Source organism: Hemibagrus wyckioides, linkage group LG11 (assembly GCF_019097595.1).
Source record: "Hemibagrus wyckioides isolate EC202008001 linkage group LG11, SWU_Hwy_1.0, whole genome shotgun sequence".
NCBI classification, from domain to species: Eukaryota; Metazoa; Chordata; class Actinopteri; order Siluriformes; family Bagridae; genus Hemibagrus; species Hemibagrus wyckioides.
The window spans coordinates 18,169,552-18,185,655 of record NC_080720.1 but is presented as its reverse complement, the minus strand read 5'-3'; the positions used below and the strand labels follow the sequence as shown (position 1 = coordinate 18,185,655).

General features: G+C 38.7%; 2 protein-coding genes across 4 annotated transcripts; both read left to right on the top strand.

Annotated features, from left to right (window-relative positions):
* Positions 1–4,708: 4,708 nt before the first annotated feature.
* LOC131361068 (centromere protein S-like) lies at positions 4,709–9,918 on the top strand. 3 transcript variants are annotated; one of them, XM_058401916.1, is made up of 6 exons: positions 4,709–4,877; positions 6,999–7,122; positions 7,207–7,240; positions 7,473–7,539; positions 8,193–8,332; positions 9,826–9,918. In XM_058401916.1, the coding sequence occupies exons 1-5, from the start codon at positions 4,851–4,853 to the stop codon at positions 8,325–8,327; spliced, it is 387 nt and encodes a 128-aa protein (XP_058257899.1). In that variant the 5' UTR covers positions 4,709–4,850; the 3' UTR covers positions 8,328–8,332; positions 9,826–9,918. The 3 variants fall into 3 exon arrangements, with proteins under 3 accessions (XP_058257899.1, XP_058257898.1, XP_058257896.1); XM_058401915.1 differs by having other exon boundaries at positions 9,698–9,837; XM_058401913.1 differs by lacking the exon at positions 9,826–9,918 and having other exon boundaries at positions 8,193–9,442.
* On the top strand, positions 9,827–12,992 carry LOC131361067 (cell surface glycoprotein 1-like). The gene is made up of 2 exons (XM_058401912.1): positions 9,827–9,918; positions 11,411–12,992. Exon 2 carries the CDS (start codon positions 11,487–11,489, stop codon positions 12,477–12,479), a length of 993 nt encoding a protein of 330 aa, XP_058257895.1. The 5' UTR covers positions 9,827–9,918; positions 11,411–11,486; the 3' UTR covers positions 12,480–12,992.
* The last annotated feature ends 3,112 nt before the right edge of the window (positions 12,993–16,104 follow it).

Sequence of the window (16,104 nt, the reverse complement as noted above, 5' to 3'; positions counted from 1 at the left end):
TGAGAGGTCCCTTTTCTGTGTGGACCCCACCACCTGTGAGGAGCCCATCCCCTCCTATGAGAGGCCTCTCTCATGTATGGACCCCACCACCTGTGAGGAGCCCATCCCCACCTATGAGAGGCCTCTCTCCTCTATGGACCCCACCACCTGTGAGGAGCCCATCCCCACCTATGAGAGGCCTCTCTCCTCTATGGATCCCACCACCTGTGAGGAGCCCATCCCCACCTATGAGAGGCCTCTCTCCTCTATGGATCCCACCACCTGTGAGGAGCCCATCCCCACCTATGAGAGGCCTCTCTCCTCTATTGGTCCCACCACCTGTGAGGAGCCCATCCCCACCTATGAGAGGCCTCTCACCTCTATGGATCCCACCACCTGTGAGGAGCCCATCCCCACCTATGAGAGGCCTCTCTCCTGTATGGATCCCACCACCTATGAGGAACCCATCCACACCTATGAGAGGCCTCTCTCCTCTATGGATCCCACCACCTGTGAGGAGCCCATCCACACCTATGAGAGGCCTCTCTCCTCTATGGATCCCACCACCTGTGGGGAACCCATCCCCACCTATGAGAGGCCTCTCTCCTGTATGGATCCCACCACCTGTGGGGAGCCTCTCTCCTCTATGGAACCCACCTCCTGTATGGATCCCACCACCTGTGGGGAGCCCATCCCCACCTATGAGAGGCCTCTCTCCTCTATGGATCCCACCACCTGTGGGGAGCCTCTCTCCTCTATGGAACCCACCACCTGTATGGATCCCACCACCTGTGGGGAGCCCATCTCCACCTGTGAGAGGCCTCTCTCCTGTATGGAGACCATCCCCTTGCAGAAACCCTTCCTCTGTGATGAGTCCATCCCCAGGAACGCAACCATCCCCATTGAGGAGGCCATCACCTACAGGGAATCCACAGCGTTTCACAGTTCCTCTGCCCCAGCCTCATGTCCAGATTAACCCCCACCACATTGTGGCTGGTCAGCTGTATGTTCCTGTCCCACGCCAGGGCATAAGGAGGAGGAGGGACGAAGAGGATGATCAAGAAGCCCCTCCGAGTAGACGGCAGCATGTGGATCAGGATGGGTAGCTGGGTTTCATCAGGAGGATCGTCCGATTCCCCGTTCACTGGGTTTCTATTTACATGGGAGAGCTGTATGTTCAAAAGTTCAGTCATCACCTCATGTTCATCACCTCATATCCATGATGTATGGTAAGTATCTGTGGTAAGTATGTATGGTAAGTATTTCACCCCTAGATTTCAGCATTAGTGTTTTTTTCAGAGAGAGATTTCAGCATTTTAAACATGTGGGGTGGTGAGAATCTGTAGTTTCTTTTGTATTTTGCATTTGCATTTAGTTTGTGTTAAATGTATAGGATTTTTATAATATTAATGTTGTTTATCTATATATAATATATTTTATATATATATTCATATATATTAATAAATAAATAGAAATTGTTTTGTTGTAGAATCATGCATTGTTGTAAATATGTAAATATTACATTTTTAAGATTTAGATTTCAATATTAAGTTATTCATATGTAGTGTTGCATTATAAAATGTTAAAATAGTGTATAAAATATTAATATCTGTAATAGGTCCATGTACTTTTTGGTATTTGAAGTTTCTTTTTATGTTTATAAAAAGAAACTTCAACTACCAAAAAGTACACGGACTGTAATAAGTGTACAGTTTGTCATAGTTTGTAAATAGTTAATAAATTATTTTTTGGTTCAATACACACGTGTCTCAAGTGTCTTTTTTTTATAACACATCATAAACATTTCTCATTTGTTTCTCATATAATTACAAAATAAAAAAAGTAGAGTATTGCTGTATTACATATCAGTATTTTTCTAACACAACAGCCATGTTACTGTGTGAAATGCTGTCAGAGAGAGAGAGACAGTGAGTGTGTGTGTGTGTGTGTGTACTGAGATGAATCACTGAAAGCTAAATTAAATCTGAAGGTTGTGAGTTCCAATCCCAGATCCACCACAAGGCCCTCAACCCTCAATTACTCAGTTGTATAAAATAAGACAATATGTAATTCTCTCTGGATAAGGGCATCTGCTAAATGCCAGAAATGTAAATGTCTGATATCTGCCTCTTGTCTCCTCAGTTCTGGTTAAACCTATGAGTGTCGCACTTATTCAGAACACATGTCACTAAGACCTGTTACAAACATATTCTGTCTCATTTAACTCTGAATGAAACAAAACCTCATAAACCTCCTGATATTAATTATACTATTTTCCTTCCACCCTCATCGTCCTGACTCCTGACCCTGAGGCTGACCAGTGTGCCTGCACACCAGGGGATAGTGGATAGTAAAACTGCTTTATCTTCTTCATATCTGTCTGTTGGATTTTTTTAATACATTTTGGACTTGTTTAATTTTGGACTGCAGTTGTTGTGTCTCAGCTGTGTCTATATATATAAAAAATTACGGGAAAAAAAGTTAATATCAGGTTCATTGTGAGAGAAGTTCACACTCTGTAGCCACTGCAGAATATGGTTTCTGTATTTATGTCTGGTGTAAATGGACTACACAGATATATATTTTTCACAGGCCACTGGTGTCTCAGGTGTCTGATGCGACTGATTTATAATTCGGTGATTCATCAGAAACTTGTTGCCAAATCATTTCACTGTCAGTCCACTTTGTGAATTCAGGTGGACTTTCCTTTCCATTTGGGCTCAAGACACTTCAATACATTTTTTAAGAAACTCTGAGTTTTAGCTGTGTCAGCGTGCCCAAGAAACTTTCAAACAAAGAAAGAAAAACTTTCACAGCTTTCACCCCCCCACACACACACAAACACACTTTACTATCCTTTTGAGGACCTTTTAATAGGAATAACCCTGAGCTCATATGTTTTTTGGTTAGTTTTAAATAAAATCTGTGTAAGAGGCAGATCAAAAGTCCATAGAACAAAGGTACCACACTGTATGTTCCTGTAGCTGTAGTGTATAGTTTTAATGCAGTTTACCTCTAAAGCTTAACTGTAAAAATGAAAATGCTGCTCCTTAAGGTTCACTTTGTGCTTTAAAAGATTTCCTACACTCTTCATGTTACTAGGTGAAAGATACATAATGAAAGCAATCATTTTAAAAAGGTACTTTTTCTGAATGTACAGTTTTTTTCGGTTCCTTTAGTTCAAGCAAGAGGTGAATAATAAAGTGACATTTTTATTGCTGTCCCGCTCAAGGGCTGTAAGCAGGGGTGATTCTAGGATTTTCATTAAGGGGGCAATGAGAGTATAATAGTAAAAATAAATAAATAAATAAATAAATAAATGATTAAGAGGGTAGGATGGTAAACTTATTGCAGTATTCCACTGTATTGCATAGATGTGTATAGCATTTGAGTACTGAACAAGCCAAATACAAGTCTTCCTGATCACACACACACACACACACACTTGTCCTCTGTTCCTCGCTACTGCGGTCAAGTTAGTTTGATATTCGGACATTAGACAGACACTCAGAAGCGGTATTTCATGGACTGTCGACAAATTTCTGTACGACTGAAATGTGGTACTTACCTGGCTATGTGCCCCAGTTATTCTAATTTCTTCTTAAATATACATATGGCATGCCTCATTGCAATCAGATTTTGTTTATTTATAAATAAGAATTTAATTAATAGATAGTATTAATTATGTATCATATGAATACATTTTTTATTATTAATTTATTTTTTACTAAAAAGATTAGGCCCTATTCCTTCAACAGCTGCTAGGTCATGTGACCCTGTGACCCCAAACTAGTACTAAAATCTATCTATCTCTGTCTTAATTATTATAAGATAGATAGATAGATAGATAGATAGATAGATAGATAGATAGATAGATATGCACAGTGTGTAAATTAATAATTACAAATTAATTCACATGATACATAATTAATACTATTACTATTAATCTATTAATTAAATTCTTATTAATAAATAAACAAAATCTGAAATTTAAAGGGGACTGAGGAGATCCCCAATTTGTGTACAGTTTATGGAGAATCGCAGAAGGGGGGCTGAGTAGAAATGTTCTAGCCTAGCAACGCCCATGTTTCTAACTCTACATGTCAGCATGTCCTGTTCTTTTGCTATATTTTCTATTTATACTACTTTCATGTGTGTTTCCTTGGAAAACAATACAATTTTTGAGTGATCCCAAACTTTTGAGCGGTAGTGTATGTTATAAGATACCCCTAGTTTACAGTTTCTCTAGTTTGCACATTTTATTTTGTTTGCACATTTTTCTGTGCTATGTGTCCTGTACAGTATTGTGTTGCGTCTTCCATCTTGCACTGTTTGCGCACGATCTGCACTTAAACTTTCTGTCCTTAGCTCTGTTGTTTTTGTTTTGTAGCTATATGTTGTTATGTTGTATGTGTAGCACCAGGGTCCTGGAGAAACCTTGTCTCATTTCACTATATACTGTGTCAGCTATATGTGGTTAAAATGACAATAAAAGCTTCTTGACTCTTGACTTGACTAAATGAGCAAATGAGAGAGTAACTTATCTATTGATCTTATTTTGCTTCAGATTATTATTATTAAAAAAAAAAAACAGTTGCATTCCCTTTTTTTCTATTTAAAATAAATAAGAGAGAGATGTAAACTTTTGTAATCAAGTCACTGATGGTCACCACGAGGTTTTCTCCGAACCGGGAGAGGGCGCTGTTTATATATCACACAGTACAACCCGCTTTACAGGAAGAAATGTTTTCGCGCAATTTTTTAACCAGTTAAAAAAGTACATCGAATTGGGGTCAGTTTTCTTTTGTAGCTTTAGTTTTTGTCTTTATTTAATATAAAGTGATTCGTTGAATACGTGTAGTGAATTCACTATGGATGAGAAAGAGGCGCACACGCAGGTAGGAAGCTCTGATATTCTCACCCATGCACACCAGCTGTGTTCATCAACACACGCCTCCTTGTGGAAATAACATTTATTATTTCTTAAACGTTTTGTTTTTTGACCAAGCGCTTTAAAAACATAGAAAATAACGTTTTTACTGTCCCTGTGAAACGACAAGTCCTGGAAAATGATCGCTAATAAATGTTAGCCGTGTGTAGATGTGTTACTGGACACTACTGTAATAGTCCAGTGGCTCTGAATGTGAGGTCTGTGAAGATAAGCCTGACGACGTTGATTTGTTTTCGGATTTACTTTTGTGGAATAATAACAACTGTCCATGTCCGTTACACTATATTAGCAAAAGTATAGAACACAAAAATATAGGAACTTCACAGAGTTCTGATCTCAACCTTTAATATCACCTATAACAGCTTCAACTCTTCTGGGAAGGCTTTCCACAAGGTTTAGGAGTGTGTTTATGGGAAGTTTTGGTCATTTCTCTAGAAATGCATTTGTGAGGTCCGGCACTGATGTTGGAGGAGAAGGCTCGCAGTCTCCGCTCTAATTCATCACAAAGGTGTTCTTTCTGGTTGAGGTCAGGACTCTGTGCAGGCCAGTCAAGTTCCTCCACACCAAACTCTCCCATCCATGTCTTTATGGACCTTGCTTTGTGCCCTGGTGTACAGTCATGTTGGAACAGGAAGGGGTCATCCCCAAACTGTTCCCACAATGTTGGGAGCATGAAATTGTCCATAATGTCTTGGTATGCTGAAGCATTAAGAGTTCCTTTCACTGGAACTAAGGGGCCAAGACCAACACCTCAATTCAATGATTTGGAGGGGTGTCCCAAAACTTTTGGCAATATAGTGTATAATATTTACTTTGGGTTTTGTAATTAGAGTTATTAGTCTGTTTGATGGCTCGCCTGCATTTAAATACATCATTAATTCTTAGTTCTTAACTTGGACAATAATGGCAGTTTTCTGTTGGTTCAAAGGTCTGCCATAAAACACACTCTAATAATAGTATCAAAAAAATGCATACTTATATAATGAGCCTAATATTTCAATTATGTTCATGGAATACATTTTTACTAAAGGTCTGGAGGCCTTTGTCTGGAGAAAAGTTTGAGAAGCTCTGCTTTAGTAACTGCTTAGGTAGAAATCATAATGCTCCTCTTTACTTATTCCACTAAGGTTTTAAAATCCAGATTCCCAGTTAGAGTTATTTGGTGTATTACAGAGAGAAATCCAGCAACCTAGCAGAGGAACCTCACTACCTACATCTCCTGTCCATCAGTGACCGAGAGTTAAATGAAAACCTTAAGACACAAATTAAATTAGGGATTGAATAAAATATTTCAGAGGGATCTAGAACATATTGACAGAACCCTTTGCATTGGACTCACTGTTTTAAACTGACCAGCAAACAGAGAGCTTCATCACAGAACGGTGTTAGTTATCTACCAGTAGGTACATTTTTAAAAATGTAGTTGGAGTGCACAGTGCTCATGAAGCCATTATTATTTATTAGCTTATTGGACATAGTTTGTCCATTTTCTGTACTGCTTATCTTACACAGGGTCACTGAGTTTATCTCTGGGGATGCAGGGGACACCCTGGACGGGGTGCCAACCCATGACAGGGCACAATCACACCCACACATTTGCACATTATGCACAATTAGGATGACAATCAGCCTAGATGCATGTCTTTGGACTGGGGAGAAAACCCTGGGGAGAACACCCTGGGGAGAACATGCAGATTCTACACACACACACACAGGGTGGGGCAAATGTGTTAACCACTAAACCACTGTCCCTCCCAATTAGACATAGTGTTCAATGAAAAGCATTTATAGGACTTTTTACAGGACAAGTTAACAATAATGATGTCCTTTAGAAATACAGGGATGTTCCTCAGAGATAAATAATAAACATGAACAAAAAAAAAGGTTTACTGTACCGTATGTCAGTGATTGTTATCCCAAACAGTTGGTGTGCATTGTTCCTTGTAATTATGTTGCTGAATTGTATTGTTGGTGTATTAACAATAACAAATGTTATTACAGATAAACTAGACTAATGTGGAAATACCCCTACGTATCAAAAACTTGTTGGCAATAACCTTTGTCTCAGAGGCTGAAAGCAGCGGTCCACTACACGGTCAGTAAAATTTGCCAGAGCACAGTGGCGGAGTGTGAGAAGCAGATAAGCAAGCAAGCGGTGGCTGCAATAGCTGAAACCACTTTCAGACAGTGTGGTGAGTTTAACACGCCGATGATTATTTCTTCATTAGTGTTGAGTTTTGTTTCACCATGTATCCGTGTGTCTTTCCACATTGTAGAGATATTTGCAAAAGATCTGGAGGCCTTTGCGAGGTAAATTTGACCTATTTTCTGTATCATACTGTATTGTTTCCCAATCCTGATCGTGAAGTAGCTATGTGCTTTACATTGCAGTGACTCAACCCGTCAGAATGCAATTGCTTCATGAGTGTAAACACTCTAGTCATGGGCTACTGTTAAATCCAGGATTGGGAAAACATGGCTTATTGTCAAAAGATTTGACGGCATGTTTTCACATACTCCTCGTTTCTCATTCTCCTTCCAGACATGCCAAAAGACAAACAATCACTGTGGATGATGTGAAACTTCTAGCAAGGAGGAGCACAGCACTGGTACGAGTCTCTGAGGCACACAACAAATAATCAGTTATAATTTGAATTAGAATTTAATTGGCCTCAGTAATCACCTAATATCTAATTACTAAATCTAGAAATATCAGTACAAACTGACTTTTTTTTTCTTCATTAAGAAAAGAACAAAAAAGCCTGTTTTTCACTTATAATGAAAGTCTAAAGATGACTTTGATAAGAAATGATTAAAAATATAAATGCATATTTAGAACCTAAAACTTTATATTCATTTTTGAATTAGGCAAACATGAGAGAAAATATTACTCTTTTTACAGGACTGTGTTTAGTATTCATTCATGATGTGATGCTTCTTTTAGACTACTACCAATGTAGACATACAGTACACATTTTTTTATGATGGCTCTACTCATCATTAAATGAATATAACAGGGCTTTTGCTGAATGTGTATTGAGGTTCTTATTCAGAACAATTTCAAGCTCCATTGAATATTGTGGATTTTGCTTAATTTTGTGTTAATTTTTGCCATCATAAAGACCTGAAGAGACTGATCAAACCCAACTGTGGTGTTTGTATCTCTCTGGACATGAAGTATTTCTTCTAGAAGAATGCCACATTTTCATATAGTTAATGGAAAAGTCAAAACTGTATGTATTGAACAACTTTACTCCTATAGTCCAGCCACATGCAGCAAAAGAGTGAAGAACTAGCAATGAACAACCAGGAGCTGAAGGAGAAGAGAAAGAAGAATGCTGCCAAGAGAAAGAGTAAAGAGATGGAGGGAAATGAGGCAGAAGAAACCGAGAGCTGATTTAAGTAAGCACAACCTCATTAACCGTCACTGTGGATAAGTGCATCAACATTATTAAGGGGGGAAACCCCACAAAGACAAATGTACTCTGAATCTTTATAAGTGTATCAATTAAATACACAAAGCCATGCATCAAGAATGTGTATTTTATTGTAATATAGAAGATGCAAAACATTTTCGCTGCCTGTGAATGTAGGAAATTGTGACTGTATAAACAGTGTTGGATTCAGAGGGCGAGACATTTAGTAAATATATCTGGAATAAAGAATTTTGTTTTGGGTTTTTTTTTTTAAAACAAAAGTCCCACAATTAACTCCATTTTGACAAAAAGGGGAAAAAAATACAAAAACAAAACAAAAGGACCAATTATTGCATTATGCAGCAAACTTAAATTTTGTACAAAACTAGTGTTTTGCCATCATTTCCACTTTGCACCAGAATGCTTGGGCCATTGTTCTGGATCCAGATTAAGCCTAATTAATCCTGCATTAAAAGATTTCCTAGCATGTAGACATACAGTAGGGTCTGATTGGTCCTTTCCTTCCCTCCCCTCTGACAGCTGGGTCTGAGTTCAGCATAGCTTTAAGTTGCTTCATTCTCTTCATTCGTAGTGAGTCATTTTGCATAAAAGCAACCAGCAAATCCACTAGTGAATGCTGCTAGAAAAATGACAGTGATCTGAAACACACCAGCAAGTCCACCTCTGAATGGATAAAAAAAAAAAAAAAAGTTCAAGTCCAGACTTAAATCCTATTGAGATACTGTGGCATCACTTTAAACAGGCCGTTCATGCTAGAAACCCTCCAATGTGGCTGAATTAAAACAATTTAAAACAATTCTGCAAAGAAGAGTGAAGCAAATTTCCTCCAGAGTGATGTGAAAGACTCATTGCCAGTTATTGCTTATGCTTGATTGCAGTTGTTCCTGCCAAAGGGGCCACAAACAGGTTATTAGGTTTTGGGGGCAATTACTTTTTCACATAGGGCCAGGCAGGTTTGGACAGTTTTTTACCCTTAATAAATGATATCATAATTAAAAACTGCATTTTGTATTTACTCGCATAATTATCTTTGTATAATAAAACTGATGATCTGAACCATTTAAGTGAAAAAAAACCTTTTCTTTTTACACTGTAAATATATATATATATATATATATATATATATATATATATTATACACAGTGCTGTGAAAAAGTATTTGCTGATTTTATATAGAATAATATTGAATGAGAAATAAAGCTCAGATATTCAGAGATAGACGGCCATGTTTTTTTTTTTGGGGGGGGGGATCACTGCGCATGCGCACTGCGCAGTGACGCAGAACACTTGACGTAATGTTTGTGTTTAAACTGTGTTTCCTTTTAAACAGTAAGGTGTTGAGGTTGAGAAGATCGCAAGACTTGGCTTATCCTTTGCTTTGTGATTTTTCTACACGCCTGTTTGGGATTTCTTCTAACTCCGTTACTGGACCTGACTCCTACACCGACTCTACAACAGTGATGATGAACTTCAGAGGAGGAACCGCGCTTCAGCAGCACCAGGATGTGGAGCCCGAGCCCGGATGGAGCGGACTGGACGACCCCTGGACCGGTCAGTTACTGACTTTTCTCTTTTTCTCTTAAGTATAAAGTCTTTTAAACACCGCGGTATTACAAAAAAACCGCAATCGGGAATATCGTTTTATTTGGTTAGATGATTTGGAAAAAATCTGTTCGGCTAATCGATATTTGGCTAATCTCTTTACGGACACGATCATTACGGTATGCTAAAGCTAGCGGACAAAGCGGCAGACTCCGGTGAAACGAGCAGGGAGGAAATAAACAGTGTTAATGTTTTCAGATATGTTAAAATCAGCTTTTGATAAAAGTCGGGATGTTTATTTAACGCTTATTAAAGTTTACTAAGACAAGCCGAAGAGTATTAGCAAAGATTAGCTAGACGGCTAGTTAGCATGTAGCTAAGTAATTGTTTTTCAGTGTTCATAGTTTTTTTTAAGAGTGAATAACACAAGTTAAAATGTTTACAATAACATGATCTATTTTATTATTTGAACGATTTTTCATTGTCCGTGTTTGTCGAGTTGTTAAAGCGGAGAGAGGAAGGGGCTGTGAGGAAAGGCAGCTAGCTGAACAAAACCAATCGCTAGAAATAAATGGAGCTAATGCAGAGGGCAGCTTAGGCAAAAATATCAAGCTGTTTGTTTCACTTCTGTTCAGCAAGGATTTGTTTATAGCTGTGCTGAATAAAATAGTTAGGAGTAGTGTCATTCAAGATTCAAGAAGCTTTTATTGTCATTTCAACCACATACAGCTGGCGCAGTACATAGTGAAATGAAACAACGTTTCTCCAGGACCTGGTGCTACATAAACATACAACTACAAGTTCAATACAAAACAACAAACAACACCACAGAGCTAGGACAGAAGTTTGTCTTAGCCACGTAAAGTGCACAGTGTGCAGCTAGGTGCAAACAGAGCATAGACAAGACAGTGCAAAAAAGACAATAAATACAATAAAGACAACACAAAAGAACACAGGACACTTAGTGCTGAGAGGAAATAAAAGAACGTGTACTGGAATGTAAGTGAAATAAAATAGATAAAGTGAAATGATGTAGAAAAAAGTATTGTGCAAAAATATTGTGCAAAAATACACAGCAGCAGTTGAGGTAGATACATTTACGATCAAGGGCAAATTTTTGAGACGAGACACAAATGGACTCAAAGGGGATGTGAAGCATTGGAGTAAGGAACTGATAAAGAAACACACTGTAATAGAAATGTAGTTTAATCTGCACTGTTGTGGGGAAGATACTTTTGAGCATTGAGAAGTGACCAGTGTGAGTAACAGTGAAGCCGTGATAGCGTAAGTGACTCCTATATATGCAGAATATAAATACTGAGTTTTTCTGCACTGTTATAGGAAGATTACAGTAATGTAACTTGTGTAAATACATCTTGTTTTGATAGGGAGGTTTTCCTGCTTTACAAAACATACACAGTGCTATTTAAAAGGGTTTCTGCTTCTTTTTATGAGATGTTTTTAAATGTGCCGCATTGTCTGTTCATCTTCTTTGACACAGGGACACAGAGGGAGACGTTTGTGTTTCCGGAGGATGAGGACAATGACAACTGGCCTATGAGAAGCCAATCTCCTGTATGGATCCCACCACCTGTGGGGAGCCCAGCCCCACCTATGAGAGGTCCCTTTTCTGTGTGGACCCCACCACCTGTGAGGAGCCCATCCCCTCCTATGAGAGGCCTCTCTCATGTATGGACCCCACCACCTGTGAGGAGCCCATCCCCACCTATGAGAGGCCTCTCTCCTCTATGGACCCCACCACCTGTGAGGAGCCCATCCCCACCTATGAGAGGCCTCTCTCCTCTATGGATCCCACCACCTGTGAGGAGCCCATCCCCACCTATGAGAGGCCTCTCTCCTCTATGGATCCCACCACCTGTGAGGAGCCCATCCCCACCTATGAGAGGCCTCTCTCCTCTATTGGTCCCACCACCTGTGAGGAGCCCATCCCCACCTATGAGAGGCCTCTCTCCTCTATGGATCCCACCACCTGTGAGGAGCCCATCCCCACCTATGAGAGGCCTCTCTCCTCTATGGATCCCACCACCTATGAGGAACCCATCCACACCTATGAGAGGCCTCTCTCCTCTATGGATCCCACCACCTGTGAGGAGCCCATCCACACCTATGAGAGGCCTCTCTCCTCTATGGATCCCACCACCTGTGGGGAACCCATCCCCACCTATGAGAGGCCTCTCTCCTGTATGGATCCCACCACCTGTGGGGAGCCTCTCTCCTCTATGGAACCCACCTCCTGTATGGATCCCACCACCTGTGGGGAGCCCATCCCCACCTATGAGAGGCCTCTCTCCTCTATGGATCCCACCACCTGTGGGGAGCCTCTCTCCTCTATGGAACCCACCACCTGTATGGATCCCACCACCTGTGGGGAGCCCATCTCCACCTGTGAGAGGCCTCTCTCCTGTATGGAGACCATCCCCTTGCAGAAACCCTTCCTCTGTGATGAGTCCATCCCCAGGAACGCAACCATCCCCATTGAGGAGGCCATCACCTACAGGGAATCCACAGCGTTTCACAGTTCCTCTGCCCCAGCCTCATGTCCAGATTAACCCCCACCACATTGTGGCTGGTCAGCTGTATGTTCCTGTCCCACGCCAGGGCATAAGGAGGAGGAGGGACGAAGAGGATGATCAAGAAGCCCCTCCGAGTAGACGGCAGCATGTGGATCAGGATGGGTAGCTGGGTTTCATCAGGAGGATCGTCCGATTCCCCGTTCACTGGGTTTCTATTTACATGGGAGAGCTGTATGTTCAAAAGTTCAGTCATCACCTCATGTTCATCACCTCATATCCATGATGTATGGTAAGTATCTGTGGTAAGTATGTATGGTAAGTATTTCACCCCTAGATTTCAGCATTAGTGTTTTTTTCAGAGAGAGATTTCAGCATTTTAAACATGTGGGGTGGTGAGAATCTGTAGTTTCTTTTGTATTTTGCATTTGCATTTAGTTTGTGTTAAATGTATAGGATTTTTATAATATTAATGTTGTTTATCTATATATAATATATTTTATATATATATATATATTCATATATATTAATAAATAAATAGAAATTGTTTTGTTGTAGAATCATGCATTGTTGTAAATATGTAAATATTACATTTTTAAGATTTAGATTTCAATATTAAGTTATTCATATGTAGTGTTGCATTATAAAATGTTAAAATAGTGTATAAAATATTAATATCTGTAATAGGTCCATGTACTTTTTGGTATTTGAAGTTTCTTTTTATGTTTATAAAAAGAAACTTCAACTACCAAAAAGTACACGGACTGTAATAAGTGTACAGTTTGTCATAGTTTGTAAATAGTTAATAAATTATTTTTTGGTTCAATACACACGTGTCTCAAGTGTCTTTTTTTTATAACACATCATAAACATTTCTCATTTGTTTCTCATATAATTACAAAATAAAAAAAGTAGAGTATTGCTGTATTACATATCAGTATTTTTCTAACACAACAGCCATGTTACTGTGTGAAATGCTGTCAGAGAGAGAGAGACAGTGAGTGTGTGTGTGTGTGTGTGTGTGTACTGAGATGAATCACTGAAAGCTAAATTAAATCTGAAGGTTGTGAGTTCCAATCCCAGATCCACCACAAGGCCCTCAACCCTCAATTACTCAGTTGTATAAAATAAGACAATATGTAATTCTCTCTGGATAAGGGCATCTGCTAAATCCCCGAAATGTAAATGTCTGATATCTGCCTCTTGTCTCCTCAGTTCTGGTTAAACCTATGAGTGTGTCGCACTTATTCAGAACACATGTCACTAAGACCTGTTACAAACATATTCTGTCTCATTTAACTCTGAATGAAACAAAACCTCATAAACCTCCTGATATTAATTATACTATTTTCCTTCCACCCTCATCGTCCTGACTCCTGACCCTGAGACTGACCAGTGTGCCTGCACACCAGGGGATAGTGGATAGTAAAACTGCTTTATCTTCTTCATATCTGTCTGTTGGATTTTTTTAATACATTTTGGACTTGTTTAATTTTGGACTGCAGTTGTTGTGTCTCAGCTGTGTCTATATATATAAAAAATTACGGGAAAAAAAGTTAATATCAGGTTCATTGTGAGAGAAGTTCACACTCTGTAGCCACTGCAGAATATGGTTTCTGTATTTATGTCTGGTGTAAATGGACTACACAGATATATATTTTTCACAGGCCACTGGTGTCTCAGGTGTCTGATGCGACTGATTTATAATTCAGTGATTCATCAGAAACTTGTTGCCAAATCATTTCACTGTCAGTCCACTTTGTGAATTCAGGTGGACTTTCCTTTCCCTTTGGGCTCAAGACACTTCAATACATTTTTTAAGAAACTCTGAGTTTTAGCTGTGTCAGCGTGCCCAAGAAACTTTCAAACAAAGAAAGAAAAACTTTCACAGCTTTCACCCCCCCCCCCACACACACAAACACACTTTACTATCCTTTTGAGGACCTTTTAATAGGAATAACCCTGAGCTCATATGTTTTTTGGTTAGTTTTAAATAAAATCTGTGTAAGAGGCAGATCAAAAGTCCATAGAACAAAGGTACCACACTGTATGTTCCTGTAGCTGTAGTGTATAGTTTTAATGCAGTTTACCTCTAAAGCTTAACTGTAAAAATGAAAATGCTGCTCCTTAAGGTTCACTTTGTGCTTTAAAAGATTTCCTACACTCTTCATGTTACTAGGTGAAAGATACATAATGAAAGCAATCATTTTAAAAAGGTACTTTTTCTGAATGTACAGTTTTTTTTCGGTTCCTTTAGTTCAAGCAAGAGGTGAATAATAAAGTGACATTTTTATTGCTGTCCCGCTCAAGGGCTGTAAGCAGGGGTGATTCTAGGATTTTCATTAAGGGGGCAATGAGAGTATAATAGTAAAAATAAATAAATAAATAAATAAATAAATGATTAAGAGGGTAGGATGGTAAACTTATTGCAGTATTCCACTGTATTGCATAGATGTGTATAGCATTTGAGTACTGAACAAGCCAAATACAAGTCTTCCTGATCACACACACACACACACACACACTTGTCCTCTGTTCCTCGCTACTGCGGTCAAGTTAGTTTGATATTCGGACATTAGACAGACACTCAGAAGCGGTATTTCATGGACTGTCGACAAATTTCTGTACGACTGAAATGTGGTACTTACCTGGCTATGTGCCCCAGTTATTCTAATTTCTTCTTAAATATACATATGGCATGCCTCATTGCAATCAGATTTTGTTTATTTATAAATAAGAATTTAATTAATAGATAGTATTAATTATGTATCATATGAATACATTTTTTATTATTAATTTATTTTTTACTAAAAAGATTAGGCCCTATTCCTTCAACAGCTGCTAGGTCATGTGACCCTGTGACCCCAAACTAGTACCAAAATAATCTTATTGGAAACCCCCACAAGATACACCTCTTTGTATCTTCTTTTATTTTTATTTTTATTTTTTTTTTTTAAAAAAAAACACTATTTCTTCAATAGCTTCTAGGTCATGTGACCCTGTGACCCCAAACTAGTACTAAAATCTATCTATCTCTGTCTTAATTATTATAAGATAGATAGATAGATAGATAGATAGATAGATAGATAGATAGATAGATAGATAGATAGATAGATAGATATGCACAGTGTGTAAATTAATAATTACAAATTAATTCACATGATACATAATTAATACTATTACTATTAATCTATTAATTAAATTCTTATTAATAAATAAACAAAATCTGAAATTTAAAGGGGACTGAGGAGATCCCCAATTTGTGTACAGTTTATGGAGAATCGCAGAAGGGGGGCTGAGTAGAAATGTTCTAGCCTAGCAACGCCCATGTTTCTAACTCTACATGTCAGCATGTCCTGTTCTTTTGCTATATTTTCTATTTATACTACTTTCATGTGTGTTTCCTTGGAAAACAATACAATTTTTGAGTGATCCCAAACTTTTGAGCGGTAGTGTATGTTATAAGATACCCCTAGTTTACAGTTTCTCTAGTTTGCACATTTTATTTTGTTTGCACATTTTTCTGTGCTATGTGTCCTGTACAGTATTGTGTTGCGTCTTCCATCTTGCACTGTTTGCGCACGATCTGCACTTAAACTTTCTGTCCTTAGCTCTGTTGTTTTTGTTTTGTAGCTATATGTTGTTATGTTGTATGTGTAGCACC

Excerpts from the sequence above, each read along its gene's own strand:
- LOC131361068 (XM_058401916.1), top strand. The coding sequence starts at position 4,851 with ATGGATGAGAAAGAGGCGCACACGCAG. Across the intron at positions 4,878-6,998 it reads AGAAAGAGGCGCACACGCAG|AGGCTGAAAGCAGCGGTCCA; the intron begins GTAGGAAGCTCT and ends CCTTTGTCTCAG. Across the intron at positions 7,123-7,206 it reads AACCACTTTCAGACAGTGTG|AGATATTTGCAAAAGATCTG; the intron begins GTGAGTTTAACA and ends TCCACATTGTAG.
- LOC131361067 (XM_058401912.1), top strand. The coding sequence starts at position 11,487 with ATGGATCCCACCACCTGTGGGGAGCCCAGCCCCACCTATGAGAGGTCC.